Consider the following 24,268-nt stretch of genomic DNA (forward strand, 5'->3'; position numbering starts at 1 on the left):
CTCCAAGGTTTGATTCCTGTTCTCAAACTCTTTCATTTTCTTTTCAATAATCTTTCTGTATTTTAGTCTACAGTTCACATATGAGAGCTGCTCAACTTTTATTGGCTTTAAAACTTTCTTACATGTTATTCTTTTCATTATGAAATTCAATTTTATCCTGCTCAAGACTAAATAGTGAACACTTCCAATTTCAAATCCTCTGTACGCTCTGGTGTCCTGCACCAGGGAGAAAACATCACTATCAACAATAACATAGTCAATGAGACTTTTCTTATTCCTAGCCTCTTCTCTCCATGTGAATTTGTGCACATTTTTATGTTGGAACATGGTGTTAGTAATAACCAGTCCTTGTTCTGAGCAGAAATCCAACAGATATTTGCCATTATTATTAGCTTTGCTCTTTTCTCCAAATTTTCCCAAAATATTTTTGTATGTCTCACAATCATTTCCTACTCTGCTATTTAGATCCCCAACAAGGACCAACTTTTCCTTTTTCATTGTGTCAGTCGCTTTTTCTGAAGCTTCAAAAAATTCCTCCACTTCTATCTTAGTAGAGCCTTCTGTGGGACCATAGGCATAAATAAGTCTCATTGTCCAGTTCCCCATTCTCATATTTGCCCACATTACTCTACTTGAGACTGACTGCCATTCAAGAAGATTAGCCTCGTATTTTGTGTTGAATACTATGGCTACTCCTTCTTTTCCTTGATTGTCATTGCCTGAATATAACATTTTGTATTTATTGCTCAGAAAGATCTCACCAGTTTTGATCTTTTTTGTTTCAGTCACCCCTATTATGTCGATCTGGTACTTATCTAATTCCTCAGCTAGCTCTATTTCTTTGCCATTCAGGCTTCTTACATTGATAGTACCGATCTTTAACTCTGGTGATGTTGAGTTGGGGTTTGTTTTCAGATTTGTTCCAGTAGCTGACTTTTTGCTGTTCACCCTGGTTCCCTGGCGAAAACAACGGGGGCCTTGTTTAACTGGGCGACACCCCAGCCGGCATGAAATTTTGTCATGTTTTACCATCATTTTTTATTTTGGTTTAACCAATAAGAATACAATTTGGTCGGCTAAATCCCAAATTGCCAGCCCATCCTTGTTCGTTCAGTATCAAAGTAGATACCCAACAGGGTGCACCACGAGAAGGTGAGGATTGGACATTAGGTCAGAAGCCCTGGTCGGTTCTCCGCATATGGTCTTATAACCACAAAAAGTTGCGTTTTTAACCCCTTACTAACTTGTAGGTCTCTGTCATATCACCCCCCCCCTTCCTCTTATCCATAGACTCTGTAAATTGCATCTTCTCAACCTTTCCTCAGACATTCCAGTGATAAGAAACTACCTTAGTAAGTGATCTCTGAATCCGTTTCAACATCTCTTCATCCTTTTGAAAACCAGGTGACCAAATTTGTGCACAGTAGTTCATGTGTGGCCTAATCACAAAGCCTTTGGAACAAAAATTTCCTTACTTCTTCAGGTCAGTGTCCTCCACATCATTTCCAGAATTCTTTGTGTTGTCCTCACAATTTGGGCAATGTGTCCCCTAAATTTCAGATCCTTATCCACTATCACCCCAACATGTCTTATTTCCTCCACCTCCAACAATAATCCTCACCACATAAATTCTACATTCCCATCTTTGTTTCCCAAATTTTAAAACCTTAAATTCTGCATTGAACTCACATCCCCATTTCCATGCCCATTCACTCAATTTATCCAAGTTTTTGTAAGGCCACAACATCTTCTCTACTCTTTATAGTTTGTCCCAACTTTCTATCATCTGCAAACAACTGAAAATCCCCTTCCAAATCTTTGCCATTATCATTAACATACAGGTTAAACAGCAGTGACCCTGAAACAGATCCCTGGGGCCCCCTACACCCCACTAGTGACTTTCTCTTCCTGGATATTGCTTCCCCATACACAACTTGCTGATACCTATCAGATAGCCAGTCTCCAATCCATTAATGTAAAATCTAACCCCATCCACTCTAATTTGACTATGAACTTATCATGTGGTAATCTATCAAAAGCCTTTGCGAAATCTGTGTAACCCTCTCCTCTGTCCAAGGAATCTGTCACCTTATTGTAATAATTAAGTAGATTATTAAAACATGACTTCCCTTTAGTAAATCCATGCTTTCCATCAAAGATAATTCCATTGTTGTCAACCCATTTCTGGATCCTAGTTCTCACCAGCTTCTCCAACAAGTTAACCATATCTGACACTTAGATAGGCCTATAATTTGATGCCTGAGTTCTATCACCTCCCTAAAAAAAAAAATGTCAAGGCAGATGTCAACTCCCTTGCACATTCCTTCAGAATACTTGGTGATATATTATCAAGTCCCACAGCCTTATTAACATCAAGTTTGATTGACTCCCCATACACCTCTTGCTTACTTGCAGTCTGTCTCTCCTCCTCCTCATCAACTACTGTCAATCTCTCCATGATGTCACATTCACAAGAATGAAAGACCTTTATGAACTGCTCATTAAGTATCTCCACTATATCTTCTGCAGTAGTAGTTGTCCTTGTACCATTTTCTCCAATTAATGTCATCTTTCCATAATCATTCTTATTTTTGCTGGCTACATATCAAAAGTACTCCCTAGGATTTTTTTTTTTTTTTGACTTCATTAGCTAACTGCTACTCATACTTCACTTTTGCTACCCTCACCAACCAAGTCACTCTTCTTGCCTTGTCTTTGTAATCCTCATGGAACATATTACTACTTCTCTTATGCCGCCTCCATAATGTCTTTTTATCTCTGTATTGCATTCTTAATCTCCCCATTCATCCATTTCACACCTACCTTATTTAACCTTCTGACACTTGGAATACATTTAGACATTGTTTCTGCTAGATAGTTCTTGAATATTCCCCAAGCTGCATTGATCTCTTTTCCAGCTAACTCCTCATTCCATGTTACACCTGCAAACTGTCTCCTGAACTCTTCATAATCACCAGCCTTGTAGTTTCACATATACCCTTTTCTCACAGAGATCCTCACACTGCTGGCAACCACCCAGGCAATCACTTCATGGTCACTCTCACCAACTGGAGGGATTATAAGAATATTATCTATTATTATATTCTTATAATAGATAAGAATATATATTATTCTTGATAAGAAGAATATATATATATATATATATTCTTCTCATCAAGAATTAGGCATTTGCCTGTTTTGGCTTCACTGATCTTTCCATCTTACAGCTTCTCTCTCTCTCTCTGGTCTATATTTATCCACTTCTTTTAATTGCCGATTGCTAATTTAACATATAGTTTGGATGTGGTGGGAAGGCTATGTTTTATTAGTACTTTGGCTATCTCTGATACTTTATCTGCCTTGGAGAACATAAGGACATTCATTACCATTATTATAACAAGTGAGCAGAAAGATTATTTTTAGAGTCAGCCATAGCTATGAAGAATTCTGCTTACTTGAATAAGCATGGTTTATTAATTTGTTAAAAATTTAAGAGACTGTTATATTAAGATCAACTCCTACATAGCTGTAATACTTCTTTTTTACAACATTAGAGGGTGCCGATATAGTACTGTAGATTTTTTTTTTGTCCATTACAATTTGAATTGTTTCACTTACTCATTGTCACGTGCAAACTATAACATGGTGGTTTGTAATCCAGTGAAATGTAAGCCATTAATAAACAACTTTTTTTTATAAAATATTTCATTTGGTGTTTAATTAATCAATATCATTAAAATAAGTTACAAAATTTTTCAATACATAAGGGGGGAAGAAAACAAGGGGTTACACTTGGAAGTTGTCAAAGACTGTGGTTAGTAAGAGTGTATGGACTAGGTTCTTTACTTGGAGAGTGGTGAATGAGTGGAATGGATTGCCAGAAGTGGTTGTGAGTGTCCCAATAGTGAATAAGTTTAAAATATATGATAGATAGTATGAGTCTCCTGTAATGAGTCCTTTGCCTCCAGAGTACCTGTATAAATAATAAGTTCAGTAATAACAGTACAGACAACTTTCAACATCCACTACCACCATAACTGTTTCACTTCTTCCTAGGGATGGGTCTACTTCTCCCATGGTGATCTACTCCATCTTGGGAAAGCGTGTGTGTGTGTGTAGTTATATGAATGAATGTATGAAGGTGAAAGACATTATGAATATCCATGCCCACAGTGGGACTTGAATCCACAGCCTTTTCACTGGAGAGCAGATATGCTAATCACTCAGCCAATCAGGCCAGCTAACACTGTCTTGCTATAACAACCCAAATTACCAAATAGTCCCATAGGGATAATTGCTATCCAAGTTTGCTATTCATTGTTGAAAACTACAGTAATAAACTTGTTCATACAGCCCTTATGAGTTTGCTATAGTGAGAGTTGACTATATATTTATTAGCAAAGAACAGCTTTTCATATAAAATATATATTTTGATAGTTAAAATTGTTTTTCTTATGTAAGATAAATTAATACAGATGATTGTGTGCAAATATTTCATGTTTAGATCATGAAATATTTGTTTAAAAATTATAGCCTCTACAGGTTGATTATCCCCTCGTACTTTTTGATTGGCATTTGTATACAAGCTGTATTAATAAACGTTTTTGTGTGAAATACGGCTTTTTTTTGCTCGACGATGCGAGCCCTTTGTTAAAATTTCCATAGCTCACCACTGGTTATATATATTTATTAGCAAGGAACAGCTTTTCATATAAAGTATGTTGTAGTCATTGAAATACTATCCAGATAATAATTGTATCACCAGCAGATGAATAATAAGTGCTATGATAGGAATGTTTTTTGTTATTATTTATCTGATAAAATGCAGTGTTCTAGAACTTGTGGACGTTATAGACAAATAAAATTGAGTGGCTTCAAATTGGTTTAATTTGAAGACACTCACATGATTGCTCTTTTTTGGTTTTTCTATCTTGCAGGATGAAAACCCGAATTTTCTAGAAGGAAAGAGCCTCTTTAGCTAAGTTGGTATCAATAATGCAATTTGGTATGAAAGTAGGGTTGAATCCTATCTAAGACATGAAGAACCTTTATAAGGATTTTTCCATTGAAGGGGAGTGGGCTTTTCATCCCTCACAAGTGGTAAAAACCAACCAGAAGAATATGCTTAATTTGCAGAGTCCACTAGCCTCATAGCAGGGTATGCAACAACTGGGCAACGGTCAACTGGCAATTCACAATGGGCGATAGCCAGGTGGGCGACAGAAATTTATAAATTTTTTGCACACTTAGCAGAGATACAATTCAGTGGATTTTTTTTTTTTTTTTTTTGTAAATATTGGTAAAATATATATCAATATAAATATGGTTAAGACTTATAAGGTATGAGTTATAAGTTATGAATTATGAGTTATTTCCATGTAATTGAAAAAAAGAAAAATAATCCAGACCTAACGACCTAATCTGACCTAAACTTACCTGCGTAAATTTGCCTCTGATGTTCTAATTTTCAATAAGTTAAAAAAATTTACTTTTCGAAGAACTGATCATTCGAAAAACTTACAAAGAATTTTTTTCCGAAGAGTTATATCCAGTGGTGAGCTGTAAGGGCTCGCCTGAGCACTTTGTTAAATTTTTTTCAAATTTGCAAGCCCACTGTTCTTCTTGTTTCCTTTTTTATTTTTTCAAAAAAAAAAAAAAAAAAAATTTTGAAATATATTAAGCGAAAAACTCATATGGTAACCTAACAAACTGATTTTATTAAATAAAATATTATAGTAACTGTTACTACCATTTTACAAATAAGAATTCACTTTTGGTAATCGCATATAAATAAATAGGACTATATAATATTGCCCCTTGATTGGTACCATTCATTATGACTTGAAGTATAAAAACAAAGAGCAACATAACGTACTTCAATATTATTGAATTTAGATAATATTTATTTATTATTTATAGATTGTTTGTCATAAAAACTTCTATTGTAAGCAAATGAAATTTATTTTCTTTATAAAAAATGCGGACTATTTCATATGTGCGATTATAAAAGATTTTATTTGTATTATATTTTGATAGTTAAAAATTGTTTTTCTTATGTAAGATAAATTAATACAGATGATTATGTGCAAATATTTCATGTTTCAATCATGAAATATTTGTTTAAAAATTATAGCCTTTACAGGTTGATTATTGCCTCATACTTTTTGATTGGCATTTGTACACAAGCTGTATTAATAAATGTTTTTGTGTGAAATACGGCCTTTTTTTGCTCGACGATGCGAGCCCTTTGTTAAAATTTCCATAGCTCACCACTGGTTATATCATATATCAAAATTTGTAGAATCATTTAAGAAAGAGATGGTTAAAAAGAGTGGTCCAAAAATGATATAAAAATGAAAAGGTATAATTACACCATATTAAAATAAAGAAAAAAATAGTTTTTTAATTCATTTATTAATATTATTTTGTAATTAACAAACATTTACACATTATATATATATATATACATTAAAACAAAAAAAGTATATGAAATTCAAAACAAAATTTTTATTTTAAATTTATCATTTCATATTATAGTTATATGCAATACCAAGCAAATATTATATTATATTTTCTCTATCATAATTTTTAACTTTTTTCAAAATTCTTTGGTCAGCTTCATCATAACATCTACGTTTTTGCTGATGTTGAAAATCTGCTACTGCTCTTTCATAATCAACATCATATGCTTTTGAATTTTATGTAGTTCATTTATAAAAATTCATAAATTTGGATGAATTGTGCTGCCGCCAAAGCTCATTTGCAATTTTCAGTGACAGGCTTCCGCAAAATTATTTGTCCTCTCACTTCCATTTATTGTTCTTTGGTACTCAGACTAAATATTTGAGGGAAAAATCAGTAGAGCCCTGGTTACATTATTATTCCTTAGACAACCTATGTATGCGTTCTAAAATTGGTTCAAATTCATTGAATAAATAATTCTCAAGTTAAGAAATAGCGTAAATAATATCTTGTTCTGGAACAAAAGCAAGTGAAGTGATCATTTTTGAAATTAAAGCGAATTGCACATCAGAATTATATCTGGTTAAAAGTTTTCATGAAGCTAAATGGTTACAAAGATTTTGTACACAAGATGAAAAAAAGCAATAATTTATGTTAGCTTGCGGAAGTACTATACGTAAAGCTTGATGAATGGCAATTTCAAAATCAGCAGTTATATTTTCGGGATCAAGTAATGGCCACATTTCATGTATCATATAAAATATTTTTGTGTATGTTTCAAGAGTCTTATTAGGTAGTAAACAATACAAAACAGGACCTCCATCCTTTCTAGCCAAAATAACAAAAATTTGAGCAAAAAGAGGGGGAGAAAGTAAAAATGTGCCATTCACAAATAATTCATTTGTTCACACTTCACATTGCATAACTTTCATGACCAAAAATTAATATTGTCATTACGATATAAATGAAAATATTTATTAACTAGCTGACTCATTTTTTGTATAGAAAATTTCAGTATTTATAAGAGAGTTTTTTCAAATTTTATGTTTATACCATTCTTTTAGCTTTTTTTCTCAAAAAAATATTATTTAAATTTATCGGGTAGTAGATCAATAGAATAGAATTGCATATTTGATGTATTATTTTGTCACCCAGACATCCGGCACCTACTTGGCCATCGCCAAGTTGACCATATCCCTCATAGCATTAGTTCCTTTGACTGTAAATCAAAACCACCACCACAAGGACAGCCACAAGGAAAAACCATGCTGCCTTCATATAAGAGCTAACTCACCTTCAGTTGAAAAGCTCTTATAAAGAGTTCTCATTCTCAACTGGATTTGAGCCCATGTATTTCCACCCCAGGAGCATCATTGTTACAGACATCTGCAGAGGCTCCAACTGTCAAGAACACATATATAAAATATTAAGTGAGAATGTTGGCCTCAGATAATTTCTGTGTTGTAAGTAGAGAAAGAGAAGACATAAGAAAAAGACTTAATAAACTGTTCATCATCATCATCATTAAATTCCTGCCATGTACCCTCAATGTACAGGATATGACAGTACTACATGAAAAAATTACATCATTACTAACTTCCTATCTACAATTTTCCTCCAAATCAGTCTGTTACTTGTCAAGACTCCAACATTATCAGATCTTATATTTCTATCGTCTAAGGCACTTTGTACCGTATCAATCCACCTATATCTTGGTCTTCCTCTGGGTCGTTTTCCTGCCAACCTGGCAGAGAACACTTGTTTTGCTAATCTTTCCTCTCCCATTCTATTTAAGTGACCATACCATCTGAGATTAGCTCTGCTAACGCATTCCTGGATGCTGACAATGTCAAGTTCTTTCCTAATATCCTCATTTTTAATATCATATTGCCATTGATGCCATCTGTTCACGCCTCTAATCTTTCTCAGGACTCTCATATCTGCGGTCTCTAGTCTTTGGTCAAGTGTTTTACTTCTGACCCAGCTCTCAGATCCATAAGTTAAAATTGGTTTGAACACTGTCTTGTATACAGCTAATTTAGTATTCCGACTAATTTCTTTCTTATTTCATATGAATTTATTCAATTGACTTCCCACGATACCAGCTTTGCTGATTCTGTTGTCTATTTCTATATTTAGTTTACCATCTTCAGTAAAAATTGTGCCTAAGTAGCTGAAATGTTATACTTGTTCCACAGGTTCTCCATTCACAACACAGTTGACATTTTCAATGATTCTGCCTATTTTCATTGTCTTTGTCTTTTTATTGCTGACCTTCATACCATATCTATTACAACAGCTATTCAATTTAGTCAGAGAATCTTGCAGACTTGTAGCGGATTTATTTAGAAGTATAACATCATCCGCATAAAGCAAAGAGCTGACATTAACATCTCCAATTTTGATATCAGGTTTAATACCACATTCCTTCATAATGTGATCCATATAGATAATGAATAACAGAGGGGATAATGTACATCCTTGTCTCACACCAGATTTAACATTAAACCATCTTCCTGTACTTCCTTCAATTCTAACTGCTGACTCACAACTCAAATAAAGACTAAGTATTGCTTGATATAATGCCCATTGACACCATATAACTGCAGCATATTGAATAGCTTCTCTCTTGGCACCTTGTCATATGCCTTTTCCAAATCGACAAAACTTAAATACAGATCTTTGTTATATTCCCATGCTTTCTTGACTATTTGTCGTAAAGTGAAGATCTGATCCTGACAGCCTCTATTAGGCCTGAATCCAGCTTGTTCTTCGCCAAGCTTTTCTTCCACAATTCTTCTCAACCGTTTCTCAAGTATACTTGCATAGATCTTCCCAGGAACACTCAGTAGGGAAATACCTCTGTAATTCTCACATTCAGTTTTATTTCCCTTTTTATATATGGGTACGATGAGAGCTCTACTCCAATCATCGGGAATTCGTCCCTCTGTTCAGGCTTTCTGAACTATGCAGTGCAGGCAGTGTAAGACTTTTATACCACCTTACTTCAACATTTCTGGTGGAATATCATCTACTCCTGCTGCCTTTCCACATTTCAAGCCTTTGATGGCTTTTTTGACTTCAAGTATGGATATGTATTCCTGACTGCATGCCTGGTCAGTGTTTTTTATCACTGTGCTGTCATCACTGCTTGTTTCATTTAGCAGTTTTTCAAAGTAATTACTCCATACTTCAAGGATATCTTTTTCTCCTGTTTTCATTTCACCTTTATCATCTCTAATTCCTTTTACAGCACTCTTTCCTCCATTCCTAAGCTTCTTCAACAACCTCCAGAATATTTTGCCCCCTTCTTGATATTTATTTTCTATATTCTTGCCAAAGTCCTCCCATGACTTTTGTTTAGCTAGATTTACACACTGTTTATCTTTCTTACATTTGTCTCTGTATTCTGTAAGAGTAAAAGCTGACTTATTTGCCAGGAACTTTTGATATGCTTTCTTCTTTTCCTTCACTGCCTCTTTAACTTCCTGTGTCCACCAGGGGGTTCTGTTTTTTTTATCCTTGCACACAACCTCACCACATGCCTCTCTGGCAGAATCAATGAATGTTTCCTTCAGAGTTTGCCACTGAATTTCCAAGGTTTGATTCCTGTTCTCAAACTCTTTCATTTTCTTTTCAATAATATTTCTGTATTTTAGTCTACAGTTCACATCTGAGAGCTGCTCAACTTTTATTCGCTTTAAAACTTTCTTACATGTTATTCTTTTCAATATGAAATTCAATTTTATCCTGCTCAAGACTAAATAGTGATCACTTCCAATTTCAAATCCTCTGTACACTCTGGTGTCCTGCACCAAGGAGAAAACATCACTATCAATAATAACATAGTCAATGAGACTTTTCTTATTCCTAGCCTCTTCTCTCCATGTGAAGTTGTGCACATTTTTATGTTGGAACATGGTGTTAGTAATAACCAATCCATGTCCTGAGCAGAAATCCAACAGATATTTTCCATTATTATTAATAAACTGTTTGCCTTACTATATCCCTGATAAAAATTCTTTTGTCTTCCTGTGCTTAGTATTGAATCTGTTCATTTTTAGTTATCATCTTGATAACTAAAATCCTTTCTCCTTACTTTAGCATGCTTATTTACAGGGTGCTACCCAAAATTTCAGGGAATTTAATCATTAAAAAAATTACTTACCCTATATGAACACTTTTTTCCATGATTTCATACAACCCTAGAAATCCTCAGGTAAGCACCTCCTGTGATTCTGCCTGGATCACCTTAATTGTGTCAAAATGATGCCCTTTCAAGTTGAAATTTCATTTTGGGGAACAGAAAAAAGTCAAGTGATGAGGTCAGGCAAATATTGGAGACGGGAAATGATTAGACAGCGACATGATGTTCTTTCTGGTCATTACTCAGCACAAATTTTGCAGCATTGTGTCTCATGTTCAAAATGTCCAATAAAATGCATTGAACAGTCCTGTACAACAGTCCTACAATCTCGCTAACATCATGGATAGTTTGTCAATAACCAAATAACTTAAGATTGCAGCTTCTCAGCTTTACTGGCTGTTGGCATACTTATGGAAGGCCATACTACAATCTCTTTGCTCATGATATTCAAATTCATTGAAGTTTAAGGTAGAACCTCATTATTACTATTTTTCCAAATGTTCTATTGTTACCTGATAGATAAATAAAAAAAAATCAAACAGTATTAATAGTAGACTTTATTTTAAAAGTAGTCTGCTTTTTTGTCTGCCACTCACTTTGGCAGTGCTATCTATTCAATTCAGACATTTTAAATATAATATTACTTAATTAAAAAAAGTAAGTATTTTGTAGATGAATAGGAAAAGTTTGAGACATGCCATAGCAAAAATAATTGAAAAAGTTTATTCAATATTATATTAAGATGGCAAAACAAATGAAAAAACTGAAATGCCAGAAATTCTTTCAGAAGAAATCATGGGGAGCATCTAAAGTATGCAAAATGGAAAAGCTGCACGAGAGGAGTCACAGCTGAACTTTTAAAAGCTGGTAGAAAAGTGGTCTACAAAATCTTGGCCAAATTTTATCCTGTCTGAAGAAAAATTATGCATCAAGAACATGGACTACTGTTATCCTGATGCACAAAAAAAGTTTGCCTGTTCTGAGGGACAACCCGAGTTTCCGGGAGAAAAAAACCTCTACCTTCGTATGAGACTGACTAACTCACCTTTAATCGAAAGAGACCAGATAAGAGTTCCTCATGTTGTGGATGGGAATTGAACCCAAGTCTTTCCAACCAAAGGGCTTTGTCTGTACTGACTGAGCTACGGAAGCTCTATCAGTTATATACAAAGTGTATACAAAAGTCTTAGCTAATAGGATTTTTACCACTCAACCCTTCACCTCCAAAAACACACCTAGGCTTTAGCACAATGGACTATATTCAATGTACAACTGATTGAATGATCCTTTGAGATTTAAATCTTTCCAAAACATGAGCTGAAATCTTAGGGTCTAGGCAACATGGTTAGAACCTTAGAAGAGGCATAAAGAGTGTTCTGAAAACATCAGTGAAATTTAGATATTTTGAATAGCTGGTCATCACTTTATGATTTGCAGATAATATTGATGGTAATGATTGTCAGACATACAAAAATATTTTGGGAAAATTTGGAGAAAAGAACAAAGCTAATAATAATGGCAAATATCTGTTGGATTTCTGCTCAGGACATGGACTGGTCATTATTAACACCATGTTCCAACATAAAAATGTGCACAAATTCACATGGAGAGAAGAGGCTAGGAATAAGAAAAGTCTCATTGACTATGTTATTGTTGATAGTGATGTTTTCTTCCTGGTGCAGGACACCAGAGTGTACAGAGGATTTGAAATTGGAAGTGATCACTATTTAGTCTTGAGCAGGATAAAATTGAATTTCATATTGAAAAGAATAACATGTAAGAAAGTTTTAAAGCGAATAAAAGTTGAGCAGCTCTCAGATGTGAATTGTAGACTAAAATACACAAAGATTATTGAAGAAAAAATGAAAGAGTTTGAGAACAGGAACCAAACCTTGGAGATTCAGTGGCAAACTCTGAAGAAAACATTGATTGATTCTGCCAGAGAGGCATGTGGTGAGGTTGTTTGTAAGGATAAAAAAATCAGAACTCCCTGGTGGACACAGGAAGTTAAAGAGGCAGTGAAGGAAAAGAAGAAAGCATACCAAAAGTTCCTGGCAAATAAGTCAGCTTTTGCTCTTAGAGAATATAGAGACAAATGCAAGAATGCTAAACACTGTGTAAAACTAGCTAAACAAAAGTCATGGGAGGACTTTGGCAAGAATATAGAAAATAAATATCAAGAAGGTGGCAAAATATTCTGGAGGTTGTTGAAGAAACTTAAGAATGGAGGAAAGAGTGCTGTAAAAGGAATTAGAGATGATAAAGGTGACATGAAAACGGGAGAAAAAGATATCCTTGAAGTATGGAGTAATTACTTTGAAAAACTGCTAAATGAAACAAGCAGTGATGACAGCACAGTGGTAAAAAACACTGACCAGGCATGCAGTCAGGAATACATATCCATACTTGAAGTAGAAAAAGCCATCAAAGGCTTGAAATGTGGAAAGGCAGCAGGAGTAGATGATATTCGACCAGAAATGCTGAAGTATGGTGGTATAAGAGTATTACAGTGGCTGCACTGCATAATTCAGAAAGCCTGGACAGAGGGACGAATTCCCGATGATTGGAGTAGAGCTCTCATAGTACCCATATATAAAAAGGGAAATAAAACTGAATGTGAGAATTACAGAGGTATTTCTCTACTGAGTGTTCCTGGCAAGATCTATGCATGTATACTTGAGAAACGGTTGAGAAGAATTGTGGAAGAAAAGCTTGGTGAAGAACAAGCTGGATTCAGGCCAAATAGAGGCTGTCAGGATCAGATCTTCACTTTACGACAAATAGTCGAGAAAGCATGGGAATATAACAAAGATCTGTATTTAAGTTTTGTCGATCTGGAAAAGGCATATGACAAGGTGCCAAGAGAGAAGCTATTCAATACACTGCAGTTATATGGTGTGAATGGGGCATTATACCAAGCAATACTTAGTCTTTATTTGAGTTGTAAGTCAGCAGTCAGAATTGAAGGAAGTACAGGAAGATGGTTTAATGTTAAATCTGGTGTGAGACAAGGATGTACATTATCCCCTCTGTTATTCATTATCTATATGGATCACATTATGAAGGAAAGTGGTATTAAACATGATATCAAAATTGGAGATGTTAATGTCAGCTCTTTGCTTTATGCAGATGATGTTATACTTCTAAATAAATCTGCTACAAGTCTGCAAGATTCTCTGACTAAATTGAATAGCTGTTGTAATAGATATGGTATGAAGGTCAGCAATAAAAAGACAAAGACAATGAAAATAGGCAGAATCATTGAAAATGTCAACTGTGTTGTGAATGGAGAACCTGTGGAACAAGTAAAACATTTCAGCTATTTAGGCACGATTTTTACTGAAGATGGTAAATTAAATATAGAAATAGACAACAGAATCAGCAAAGCTGGTATGGTGGGAAGTCAATTGAATAAATTCATATGGAATAAGAGAGAAATTAGTCGGAACACTAAATTAGCTGTATACAAGACAGTGTTCAAACCAGTTTTAACTTATGGATCTGAGAGCTGGGTCAGAAGTAAAACACTTGACCAAAGACTAGAGACCACAGATATGAGAGTCCTGAGAAAGATTATAGGCGTGAACAGATGGCAACAATGGCAATATCATATTAAAAACGAGGATATTAGGAAAGAACTTGACATTGTCAGCATCCAGGAATGCGTTAGCAGAGCTAATCTCAGGTGGTATGGTCACTTAAATAGAATGGGCAAGGAAAGATTAGCAAAACAAGTGTTCTCTGCCAGGGTGGCAGCAAAACGACCCAGAGGAAGGCCAAGATATAGGTGGATTGATACGATACAAAGTGCTTTAGACGATAGAAATATAAGATCTGATAATGTTGGAGTCTTGACAAGTAACAGACTGATTTGGAGGAAAATTGTAGATAGGAAATTAATAATGATGTAATTTTTTTCATGTAGTACTATCATATCCTGTACACCCCTTGAGGGTACATGGCAGGAATTTGATGATGATGATGATGATGACAAAAATTCACTGGAGATGAACATGATCCCAGTGATTTTCACTGCTTGATATCAGGGCATAAGACTTTGCTGTTTTATACCTGGAAATACATTTTCCTGTATCTAGGAGTATATGCTACCCATATCAAGTGATTCTGTGAGAATATGGCATTGTTCTTAAGCACATTAACTATGAAGAATACAGATGGAACATTTGCAGTGACAAATTCATATCAATTTTAATGAACATGCAGCTTAACTTTATGAAACATTTGAGATAAAGATGACCATTATATTATTATTAATCATCAATGTCATCTCAGCTGTTCTAGTTATTTTAAAAAATCTGTCAACTGTGCCATTTATGTTGTATCTCTGTAAAGAGATTGTTTTCACTCTGTTAATTAATCACACAACAGTTCATCCTTGTTGGTGCAGTGACTTTTAACTCTATTTCTTTTAAAATCTGGAAAATTGACTTCAGACCAAATACAAAAATATACACACATGAAACTTAAAACATTATATTACATTTATATTTTTACCTCTCACAGTTCAATATGATGCTCAAATTACCAAATTTTTACCAGAGAAAGACTGTTTCTTCCTATTTCATAAACAACATATCCAAGGAGAGCTCATCATGTTAAGCCACTTTGCAGTTTCAGATTTTCCTAATTTCCATAGCTTTTTCTAGTAGAATAACAAATAGATTCAGTGTCCTTTAGACAGAAGATGTAACTTTCCATTTAGCGTTTCTTCTAATGTTGAATTCGCTCCTCAGATATCTTCACTTATTTACTAATCACTTGTTGACAGTCTCAACTCTTCCAGTTAAAAGATCCACTTTGCTACGATTCCCTTTCGGAATCTTCCATCAATATATTTCCAACTGTCACGTTTTCTTGAAAACTTAACTTTCTAAAAATAAAATTCTCTGGTTGCTGTTTTCAAGTTTTCATTCTGTCTCCTGTCGTTTCCTTGTTACCCTGGTACTGAATGCTCTGTGTTAGCTGTCAATCACCTATCAATCTCCTCGGTGAGTATGCGCACTTCATGTAAATGGCTAGCGAGAAATTAGGTAGTAATGGTTGACACATTGTTTTCGTTAGCATGAAGAGAATGTGTTTACAAAGAATGATATCTAAACCCTTAACAATTATGAAACACAATAAAGAAGATTTGAAATTATTACAAATATTAGAATCAAGTTAGTACATCAAATCTTAAATGCCTTACATCTTATGTTAAAGATACCAAGTAATTTTAAACCATGGTTTACTCCATTTTTTCCAAGTAAGCAAACAGACAAATGTCAAGTTTGCGCCTGCAATTTATGCAGGACTAGCTGATCCCACAGGTAGTGCAAGATCAAGGCAACTCGTGGTAAAGGTGGAGCAAGCTCTGATCACTAATCTTAATATTTACCCTTAATGCCAAAACACATCTCCAAGAAGGGGATGTATGATGTTTTGTATTAGAGGCAAGGAGCCACTACCCAGACCGATTTCGATCTTTATTGAGGTCTCATCAGTGGGAGCCAGGCTAGAAATACCAAGATTTAGTAATACAGAGCTTGTAAGTATTTTACCAAAACAAGTTACCATAAAGTGTTATAACCTTATTAAATAAAAATCTCAGGAGGAGATATAGATGTAGAAAGTATTTTTAACTTGGGTATAGTTATGTTAAAGATACCAAGTAATTTTAAACCTGGTTTTACTCCATTTTTACCAAGTAAGCAAACAGACAAATGTCAAGTTTGCGCCTGCAATTTATGCAGGACTAGCTGATCCCACAGGTAGTGCAAGACCAAGGCAACTCGTGGTAAAGGTGGAGCAAGCTCTGATCACTAATCTTAATATTTACCCTTGATGCCAAAACACATCTCCAAGAAGGGGATGTATGATGTTTTGTATTAGAGGCAAGGGGCCACTACCCATACCGGTTTCGACCTTTATTGAGGTAGAATGGGAGTTGATGCCTTTCATCACTGGCCTCTTTAGATTTAAAAAAAAAGTTGTGCTGAGAGTCAGCTTGATAGTGAGAGAGGAGAAGGAAGATAGAGTGGATAGTAGTAGATAGTTAAAAGAGGCCTCAGTCGATCTACTTGGCCTGACTTAAATGCCAGCACCAAGCAGATCTCCGACATTATCTCCCTCCATCTGTTCTCCTCCACGTTCTCCGGCCAGCCACCTCTTCAGATGTCTGGCCGATGAAAGAAGTGAAAAAAACAAATGCAGGAAGACACACATAAATTGAAAAAAAGAACTAAGACACACATAAACAGAAACAACAAAGGAGCTAGAACACGCATAAACAGAACAACAAAAGTCGGTGAATTAACAGAAAAGTACTGCAAGAACGGGGGAAGAGCCTGGCCCGAGTGATGCAGCGCCCAAGGAGCTGCACCGCCTCGCTGTAAGCCTTCACCGCTCGGGTTCTCAGGTCTGCCCCCTCCTATGTGGATTAAGCGTGAACATACAGAAACAGAACCAAGAAACTTAGAAGGGGCTTTTTTTTTTATTTTTTATGTCATATTTGCCCTGCTATCGCTTACCGCTTCCTCATAGTCTTTTACCACGTTTTCCATCACTGTGAGTACGTGTACTGACTCTTCATCATTAAGTTGCCATATTCCCTTCAAGCATTCATTCCATTCCGCTCGGTCGTAAGTGACTTTCCCAAACTTGAGCCATATTCTAAGGCTCTCTAGCTCACCTTCACATTGCAAAGCCACATCTCCCTTTTCCTGTACAGCTGTGTGGACTTTGTTTTTTATCTCGGGTTTATTCCTAAGATAGAATAGGATTCGTTTTGTTACATTCCAATTTTCATATAGGGGTTCTTTTCTTTTTACCGGTTTTGTAATGGGGTGAGAAGAACCGGTGTTTGTATCTACTGGTAAAGTTCTTTTTTCAAATTCCTTCATTATCCATGGGTATCTCTTTTTCAAATCTACTCGTGTCAGCGACTTCAATGTGTCGCATAAGTGTTGTTTTTCTTCCTCTGTTAAGTCCAGGTGACCGTCCAGTTGATGGGGCTTGACCTTGGTTATATCTTTTACTTAGAGTTCTCCCCATATGAGTCTACTGCTCCTCTTAAAGAACAAGAAAGTTGGCTCTCCTTTTGTGGTCATTATCTGAAATAGTTTTTCTGCTGTTTTAAGAGATCCCTTAAAGTTCTTCAAAATGACAGCGCCATTTGGAGTATTGCTTTTAACCAAGTTTGTTCCTTCCTCAGTTTCTGGATTGTTTCCTTGCTCTCTGTCTTCTTCTTCTGATGAGGTTTCTTCCTCATTTTCTGTGTTGTTTCGCAATATTATCTCATTTCCTTCCTCATCCTCATCTGAACTTGAGGCGTCTATTTGGCTTTCAGTGTCCTGTTTATTTCGTTTCATTTCTCCTTCTTCCGGCATGATGGGTCGTTTTGTTGTACTGGTGTTGATTTCCATTTCCTCTGTTTCTGTGCTGTTATTGTTGCCTTCCGATTCATTGGTGTAAGATTTCTTAGTGTTCTGTTTCTTTTTCTTCCTAATTCTCCCTTCTGCGTTCCTCCCAGTTATTGCCTGATTTCCTAATGTAGTCGTTGCAGTAACTGGCGGTTGGAGGGCTGGAAACTCTTCTGGTTCAGTTGTTTGTGGTTCGTTTACTGTTTGGCCGGTAGCTCGAGAGTCCTGTGTTGTGAGCTTAGGAATGGCTACTGCCGCAGGTGTTATGGCGCCTCCTGCTCTTTCTGCAAGGGTCCTATTAGGACAAATATCTATTTTATGGGATGTGTTCCCACGTTTACGGCACGGTGACTCACATTGATTCAATGTGTGTTCTGTCGATAAGCAGTTGTGGCATGTGTTGTTTTTCGGGCAGTGAGCGCTAAGGTGACCCAAAGCGGTGCACCGAAAACATTGTTTCCTTACGCCTGGATAATTGACTATTACTCTTGCTGAGCCTAAAAAAATCAAGTTGGGGACCTGGGTTTTCATCTCGATTGAAATGCTCACTTCCCCTGATTTCCACTCTGGGATATCCGCGTCTTGTCCGATTGTTACGTTTCGGACAGTCCCCCACTTGGAGAAAATGGTTTTAATGATTTCCTGCCCTTTCTCTAGATATTCGAGTGGAAACCTGTCAATTTTTACGGATTTTAAAATACTTCTGACTAGGAAGGATAGGTATTTTTTTCCTTCACATTCTACGCCCTTAAGGAGCGTTTCTCTTGTTTCTATGTTGTTTGTTACTATTTGGAATCTACCTCCCCCGTAAGGGGTAAATACTTTCTGCCCGTAAATACTTTCTGCTTTGACGACTTTGAGAAGAGCTCTCACAAACGTCGCTTTGTCGATGTTTGGGTCAATTTCGATCCCGAGAGTACGCACTCTTGGCAAGAATTTCGACATTGTTTAAAAGCAAATGCCTTACCAACGGAATAGCAAATTTCAGTCCCCAAAAGGAAATACCCTAAAACGGACCTGCACCGATTGGAACGAGGCTTTAAAAAATAAAAACCAACAAAAGAAAAACTAGAAGGGTTCTTACCGAACAATACTGGAATAGGAGCTCTCTCTCGGGATCTGGTAACTGGCAACTGGAATCCAAAAGAAGACTGGAACATGGAGCTTTCTCTCGGGGCAGGTTTATTGCTTTATTGAGGTCTCATCAGTGGGAGCCAGGCTAGAAATACCGAGATTTAGTAATACAGAGCTTGTAAGTATTTTACCAAAACAAGTTGCCATAAGGTGTTATAACCTTATTAAATAAAAATCTCAGGAGGAGATATGTGTTGGTAAAATACTTACAAGCTCTATATTACTAAATCTTGGTATTTCTAGCCTGGCTCCCACTGATGAGACCTCAATAAAGGTCGAAACCGGTCTGGGTAGTGGCCCCTTGCCTCTAATACAAAACATCATACAACCCCTTCTTGGAGATGTGTTTTGGCATCAAGGGTAAATATTAAGATTAGTGATCAGAGCTTGCTCCACCTTTACCACGAGTTGCCTTGGTCTTGCACTACCTGTGGGATCAGCTAGTCCTGCATAAATTGCAGGCGCAAACTTGACATTTGTTTGTTTGCTTACTTGGAAAAAATGGAGTAAAACCAGGTTTAAAATTACTTGGTATCTTTAACATAACTATACCCAAGTTAAAAATACTTTCTACGCCTTACATCTTACTTTAACAATAATGATATCAATAATGGGCACATTCTAAGTGCCAATCATACGTGTTATGAAACCAAAACTAATAATATATTAGAATAGAGAAACAAGTGTAAAAAGATTCATGATTTTAAATGACGATTATTTTTATAATATGGTTAGCCACAGCCATTTCAATAGAACTTATTATCAGAGGAGAAATGCATTTTGCATTCTTCCTTGGTAAAGTTGAAATGGTTTTCTTGTCACTGCTGAATATTAAACTGGATTTGATGAAAAACTTCAAATCACATTTTAAACTTTGAATAAGAATGGTCTTGATTTCTAGTATTTTAAAGAATAACTTTTTCCTAAGAAAAAGTGATGCAAAAATGAAAGCATTTTTATTGGCAAGCAACAAATTTTTATATCAACTATAGACAGTTCATTCCACGATATCTTAATTTATACTGAAAAAGAGCACAGAACTTTCAAACTACCATGTTTTTAAGGTATGAAAGGATAGTTATGGAAATCTTATATTATTATTATTAGGATGTGATAAACTGTGTGTATGGAGTCATACACACACAGTTCATCATACCATGTCTTAAACACATTCAAATTCTTTGCAGATAACATGCTCTCAGGCAGGGCATTCCAATCATTCACAGCTCTCCATGAAAAAACCTGCTCACACACCCTCCTTATACAGCTTCCAGGGATGACCTCTTGTTTTCCACTAATCACCCACCATTTTATGAAAAACCTCTTCAACATTAATTCTATAACAACTACTTACCAGCTTGTATGTCTTTATCATATCACCTCTCTTCCTTTTCACTAGACTCTACAAGACATATTCCAGCCCATAGCTTTTAAGTCATTAAGTATCCATTTCCTGCATTCCTATTTGGATTTCTTTCCTCCTAATTTAGGTAGAATCAGTGAAAAAGCATGGTTAATGATTCCATCAGAATATATCTTGAATAGAACAAGAATACTTGGGTAAGCAAAATTGCAGTATACTTATTGATTTTTTGCTGATCTTCTATTGAATAAGAATTCAGAGAATTCATTTATATATATATATTAAATATATACATGTATAAGTTCATCTTTATCGTTAAATTCCTGATATATACCCTTGGGATGGGAGATGTATATGGAACATGAAGTACTACAAGATAAGTTAACATTATCAATTTCCTATCATGAGTTTCCTCCAAATGAATCTATTATCTGTCAGGATGCCAATAATTATCAGATGTTATATTTTGGTCTTCTGGAGGTACATCTTACTGTATCAATCATCCTTGATCTTTATCTTCCTCTGAATCTTTTTTCATGCATCTTGACAAAAAAATAAATAAATAAATAAAAAATTGTCTTCCATTTCCCATTCTGTTTAAGTGAGCAGAGCTTACACATTTCTGAATGCTAACAATGTCAAATTTCTTCTTAATATCGTCAATTTCAATATGGAGATGCCATCTGGTCACTTCACTAATTTTTCTCAGAACTGTTATCTGGGGTCTACGTTTCTTTGATCAGGTGTTTTATTTCTAACTAGCCATCAGATCCATAAATTAAAATTGGTTTTAACATTCTCTTGTGTATAGCTAGGTTAATGTTTTGACTAATTTTTCTTATTTCATATAAATTTATTCATTTTATTTCTTACCATACCAACTTTGCTAATTCTCTTGTTTATTTCCATATTTAATTGCAATCGTCACTAAAAATTATACTTAAACTCCTGCTGACATTTTCAGTATTTTTGCCTATTTTTATTGCTGATTTTCATACCAAATTTATCACAGTTATTATTCAATTTTGTTAGGAAATCCTGCAAACTTCTACTGAATTTGTTTGGGATTTCTTTATCATCTGCATAAAATAAAGAACTAAGTTGAATATCTCCAATTTTGATACTATGCCTAATATTGCTTTCCTATGATCCATATAGATAATGAATAACAGTAGAGATAACTTGTCCTTGTCTCACACATGATTTAACATTAAGCCATCTTCCTATACCTCCATCAATTCCAACTGCTGACTTAAAACTCAAATATAGATGTTCTTCTCTTGTAAGTTCATATGAAATGTAATTAGTATGTTCACACTTACTTGATATTCGTGAAAAGATGGACGTTGAAAACATTCAGGTTTAGCATGTTGCTCAGTGTAATCATTCTAAAACTAGTCTAGAAAGGTTATAAAAAAAAATGAATGTATATAGGAATGCTTAGGACCACAGGATTACATTGTTCCTAAACATAAAGAGAACATTTACTGAATTATATGCTGATTTCAGGATTAGTTATTAGGATATTCCATAGTTTTTTTTGTTTTTTTTACAGCTGTTTCAGTTTTGTATTATAGCTATTGTTATTAAAATATGAGTGGCTACAATTGGTGTTGTTATTATTATGTGACACCTCCAAGGAGTCCAAAGACTCTTTGAGGGAGGGAGGACACCTACTGTACAACTTTCCATCTACACCAATGCCATCTACTGCTTACCACCATCACTTGTATTTTTTGTCTGTATATGGGATGAAAAAACCTGAGTTTCTGGGAGAAAAAACCCTGTTACCCCTGTATAAGATCGGCTAACTCACCATCAGTTGAAAAAACCCTATAAAGATTCTTCTTGTTATGACAAGAATCAAACTTAGGCCTTTTCCAATTGAAGGGTGCAATGTACCATCATTCTTTCAGTTGCACTACAGAGGCATTATTGTGAGAGTTTAGTACTCAAGTGTATTTCTTTAATGTGTTTTAAGTGAGATGAATAATTAAAGGATAAGAAATTTAGAGAATATTCCATGATATGTCCAGAGTACAAAAAAAAAAAAGAAGAAAAAAAAAAGATTATCAGTATAACATTAATTTTACTGATTCCTTCATTTAATATGTATTTTCTAATTTCAGGTATGGTTCAGAGGACAAAGTAATAACAATGTGTGAAGTTATCCAAGTACTGCTAGAAATGAAGAATACTGGAAACTGGAAGAAAGCTCTTTATTATCTGGATAGCAGAAGATTTGTAGAAAAATTTAAAGCATTATGAGTATATTTATGAAAAGGAATAAGTAAGTTCATTTATTTTTGTATTGTTATGTGTCTGACCATCCCTGTGATAAATGAGCATATGTACAGAAATTTACTTAATTCCCTTAAATTCCAAAACTTGATTTAGTTTGCACATCTGTAGGAATTTTTTTTTTTTAAATTATTTTAAGAACTTTTTAATACTACTACTACGCTTTTCAAGAAGTAAAAAAAAAAAAAAAAAAAAAAAACCGAGGATAAATTTGGAAGTTATAAGGAGACATTCATTTATTGGTTGGAAATGTCTGGATTTGCATTCTGTCAGCAATATAATCAAGGGCTTTTTAATTAAAATTAGTCTTTCTCTTTCAATATAATTTTTAAATAACAGTTTTACACATGTAAGAGAAAACTAAATATAATTTATTACTCCTATATATTTCATTCTATATGTCATTTGCTTCATTCAGGAAGAAGGCAGAAGAACTGGTACCGACATTTAAACTCTGAATACAAGAATGAGCCATACAGCATGTGTATAATATAACGTGTCTCAGTCACAATTGTGCTGTACAGTAGGAGGAAAAACACTATTACAGTTCAGAGATGTGGGAATAGATGTATAATTAGTTCATTAAAAATTACTGTTAATTGCTTATAATTTTTAAATAAATCATTGTACATATCTATTCCCATGTTTCTTCCTGCTGTACAGCTGCAGGAGACATCTGATATTATGACTCATTCTTGTATTCAGAATTTAAATGTTGTTACCTGTTCTGCATTCTCCCTAAATGAAGCCCATAACATATTGAGTGAAATGTATAAGAGTAATAAATCATATTCAGTTTTTCTTACATGTGTGAAGCCATTATTTAAAAATTATATTATGTCTAACATACATGTCTCTATCAGGTTTCATATCCCACATAACATACAAACTGGCCAGAAAACAGTGAAAGGGTTAAGGAGCTTAATCTGGTTTATACTTCTTTATCCTTTCTGATTCTCTTGAATTATAGCCACCAGCATCATAGTGAAGTAATGGATGCACCTAGTATCAAAGGGGAAAGTGGGGGGATGAAATACCAGTTGCCACTGTTGCCATTTGGTATTTCATTCCCCTTCCCGTTTGATATTAGATGCATCTGTTACCTCACCATGATGGTGATTTCATGAGAATCTTAAGAAGTATAAACCAGATTAAGCTCCTTAACTCTTTCACTGCCAAGCCTGAGTATTCTCACATGCAGAATATTGGTCAAAATATCCTCTCATTGTAATCCTCCAATTTTCCTAATATATATCTGAAGATATTTGTAGCATTTGCATTTGTTACATTTTAGTGACAATGAAAAATCAGCCTAAACATGAAGGATTTCATGAACAGAAACCTATAATTGATCATCTTAGGAAGGCTATTAGTAAAGTGTTTTCTCTTACATGTGTAAAGCTCCTTTGTAAACTTTTGCATAGATAAAATTGTATTATT

The 24,268-nt window shown here is 34.9% G+C and overlaps 1 protein-coding gene across 2 annotated transcripts in view; it reads left to right on the forward strand.

The window, feature by feature from the left end:
- The window catches only part of LOC150099466 (mitochondrial ribonuclease P protein 1 homolog), a 47,361-nt gene that overhangs the window by 12,731 nt on the left and 10,362 nt on the right, over positions 1 to 24,268 (forward strand). For both annotated transcript variants that reach the window (XM_090403973.1, XM_090403975.1), the window contains exon 3: positions 22,657 to 22,817. In XM_090403973.1, the coding sequence (XP_090260099.1) occupies positions 22,657 to 22,795 (139 nt within the window). In that variant the 3' untranslated portion in view covers positions 22,796 to 22,817. The remainder of the gene's footprint in view (positions 1 to 22,656; positions 22,818 to 24,268) is intronic.

The sequence above is a fragment of the Typopeltis vanoorti genome, chromosome 14 (genome assembly GCF_054136105.1).
Source record: "Typopeltis vanoorti isolate ZY-2024b chromosome 14, IOZ_Tvanoo_1.0, whole genome shotgun sequence".
NCBI lineage: Eukaryota > Metazoa > Arthropoda > Arachnida > Uropygi > Thelyphonidae > Typopeltis > Typopeltis vanoorti.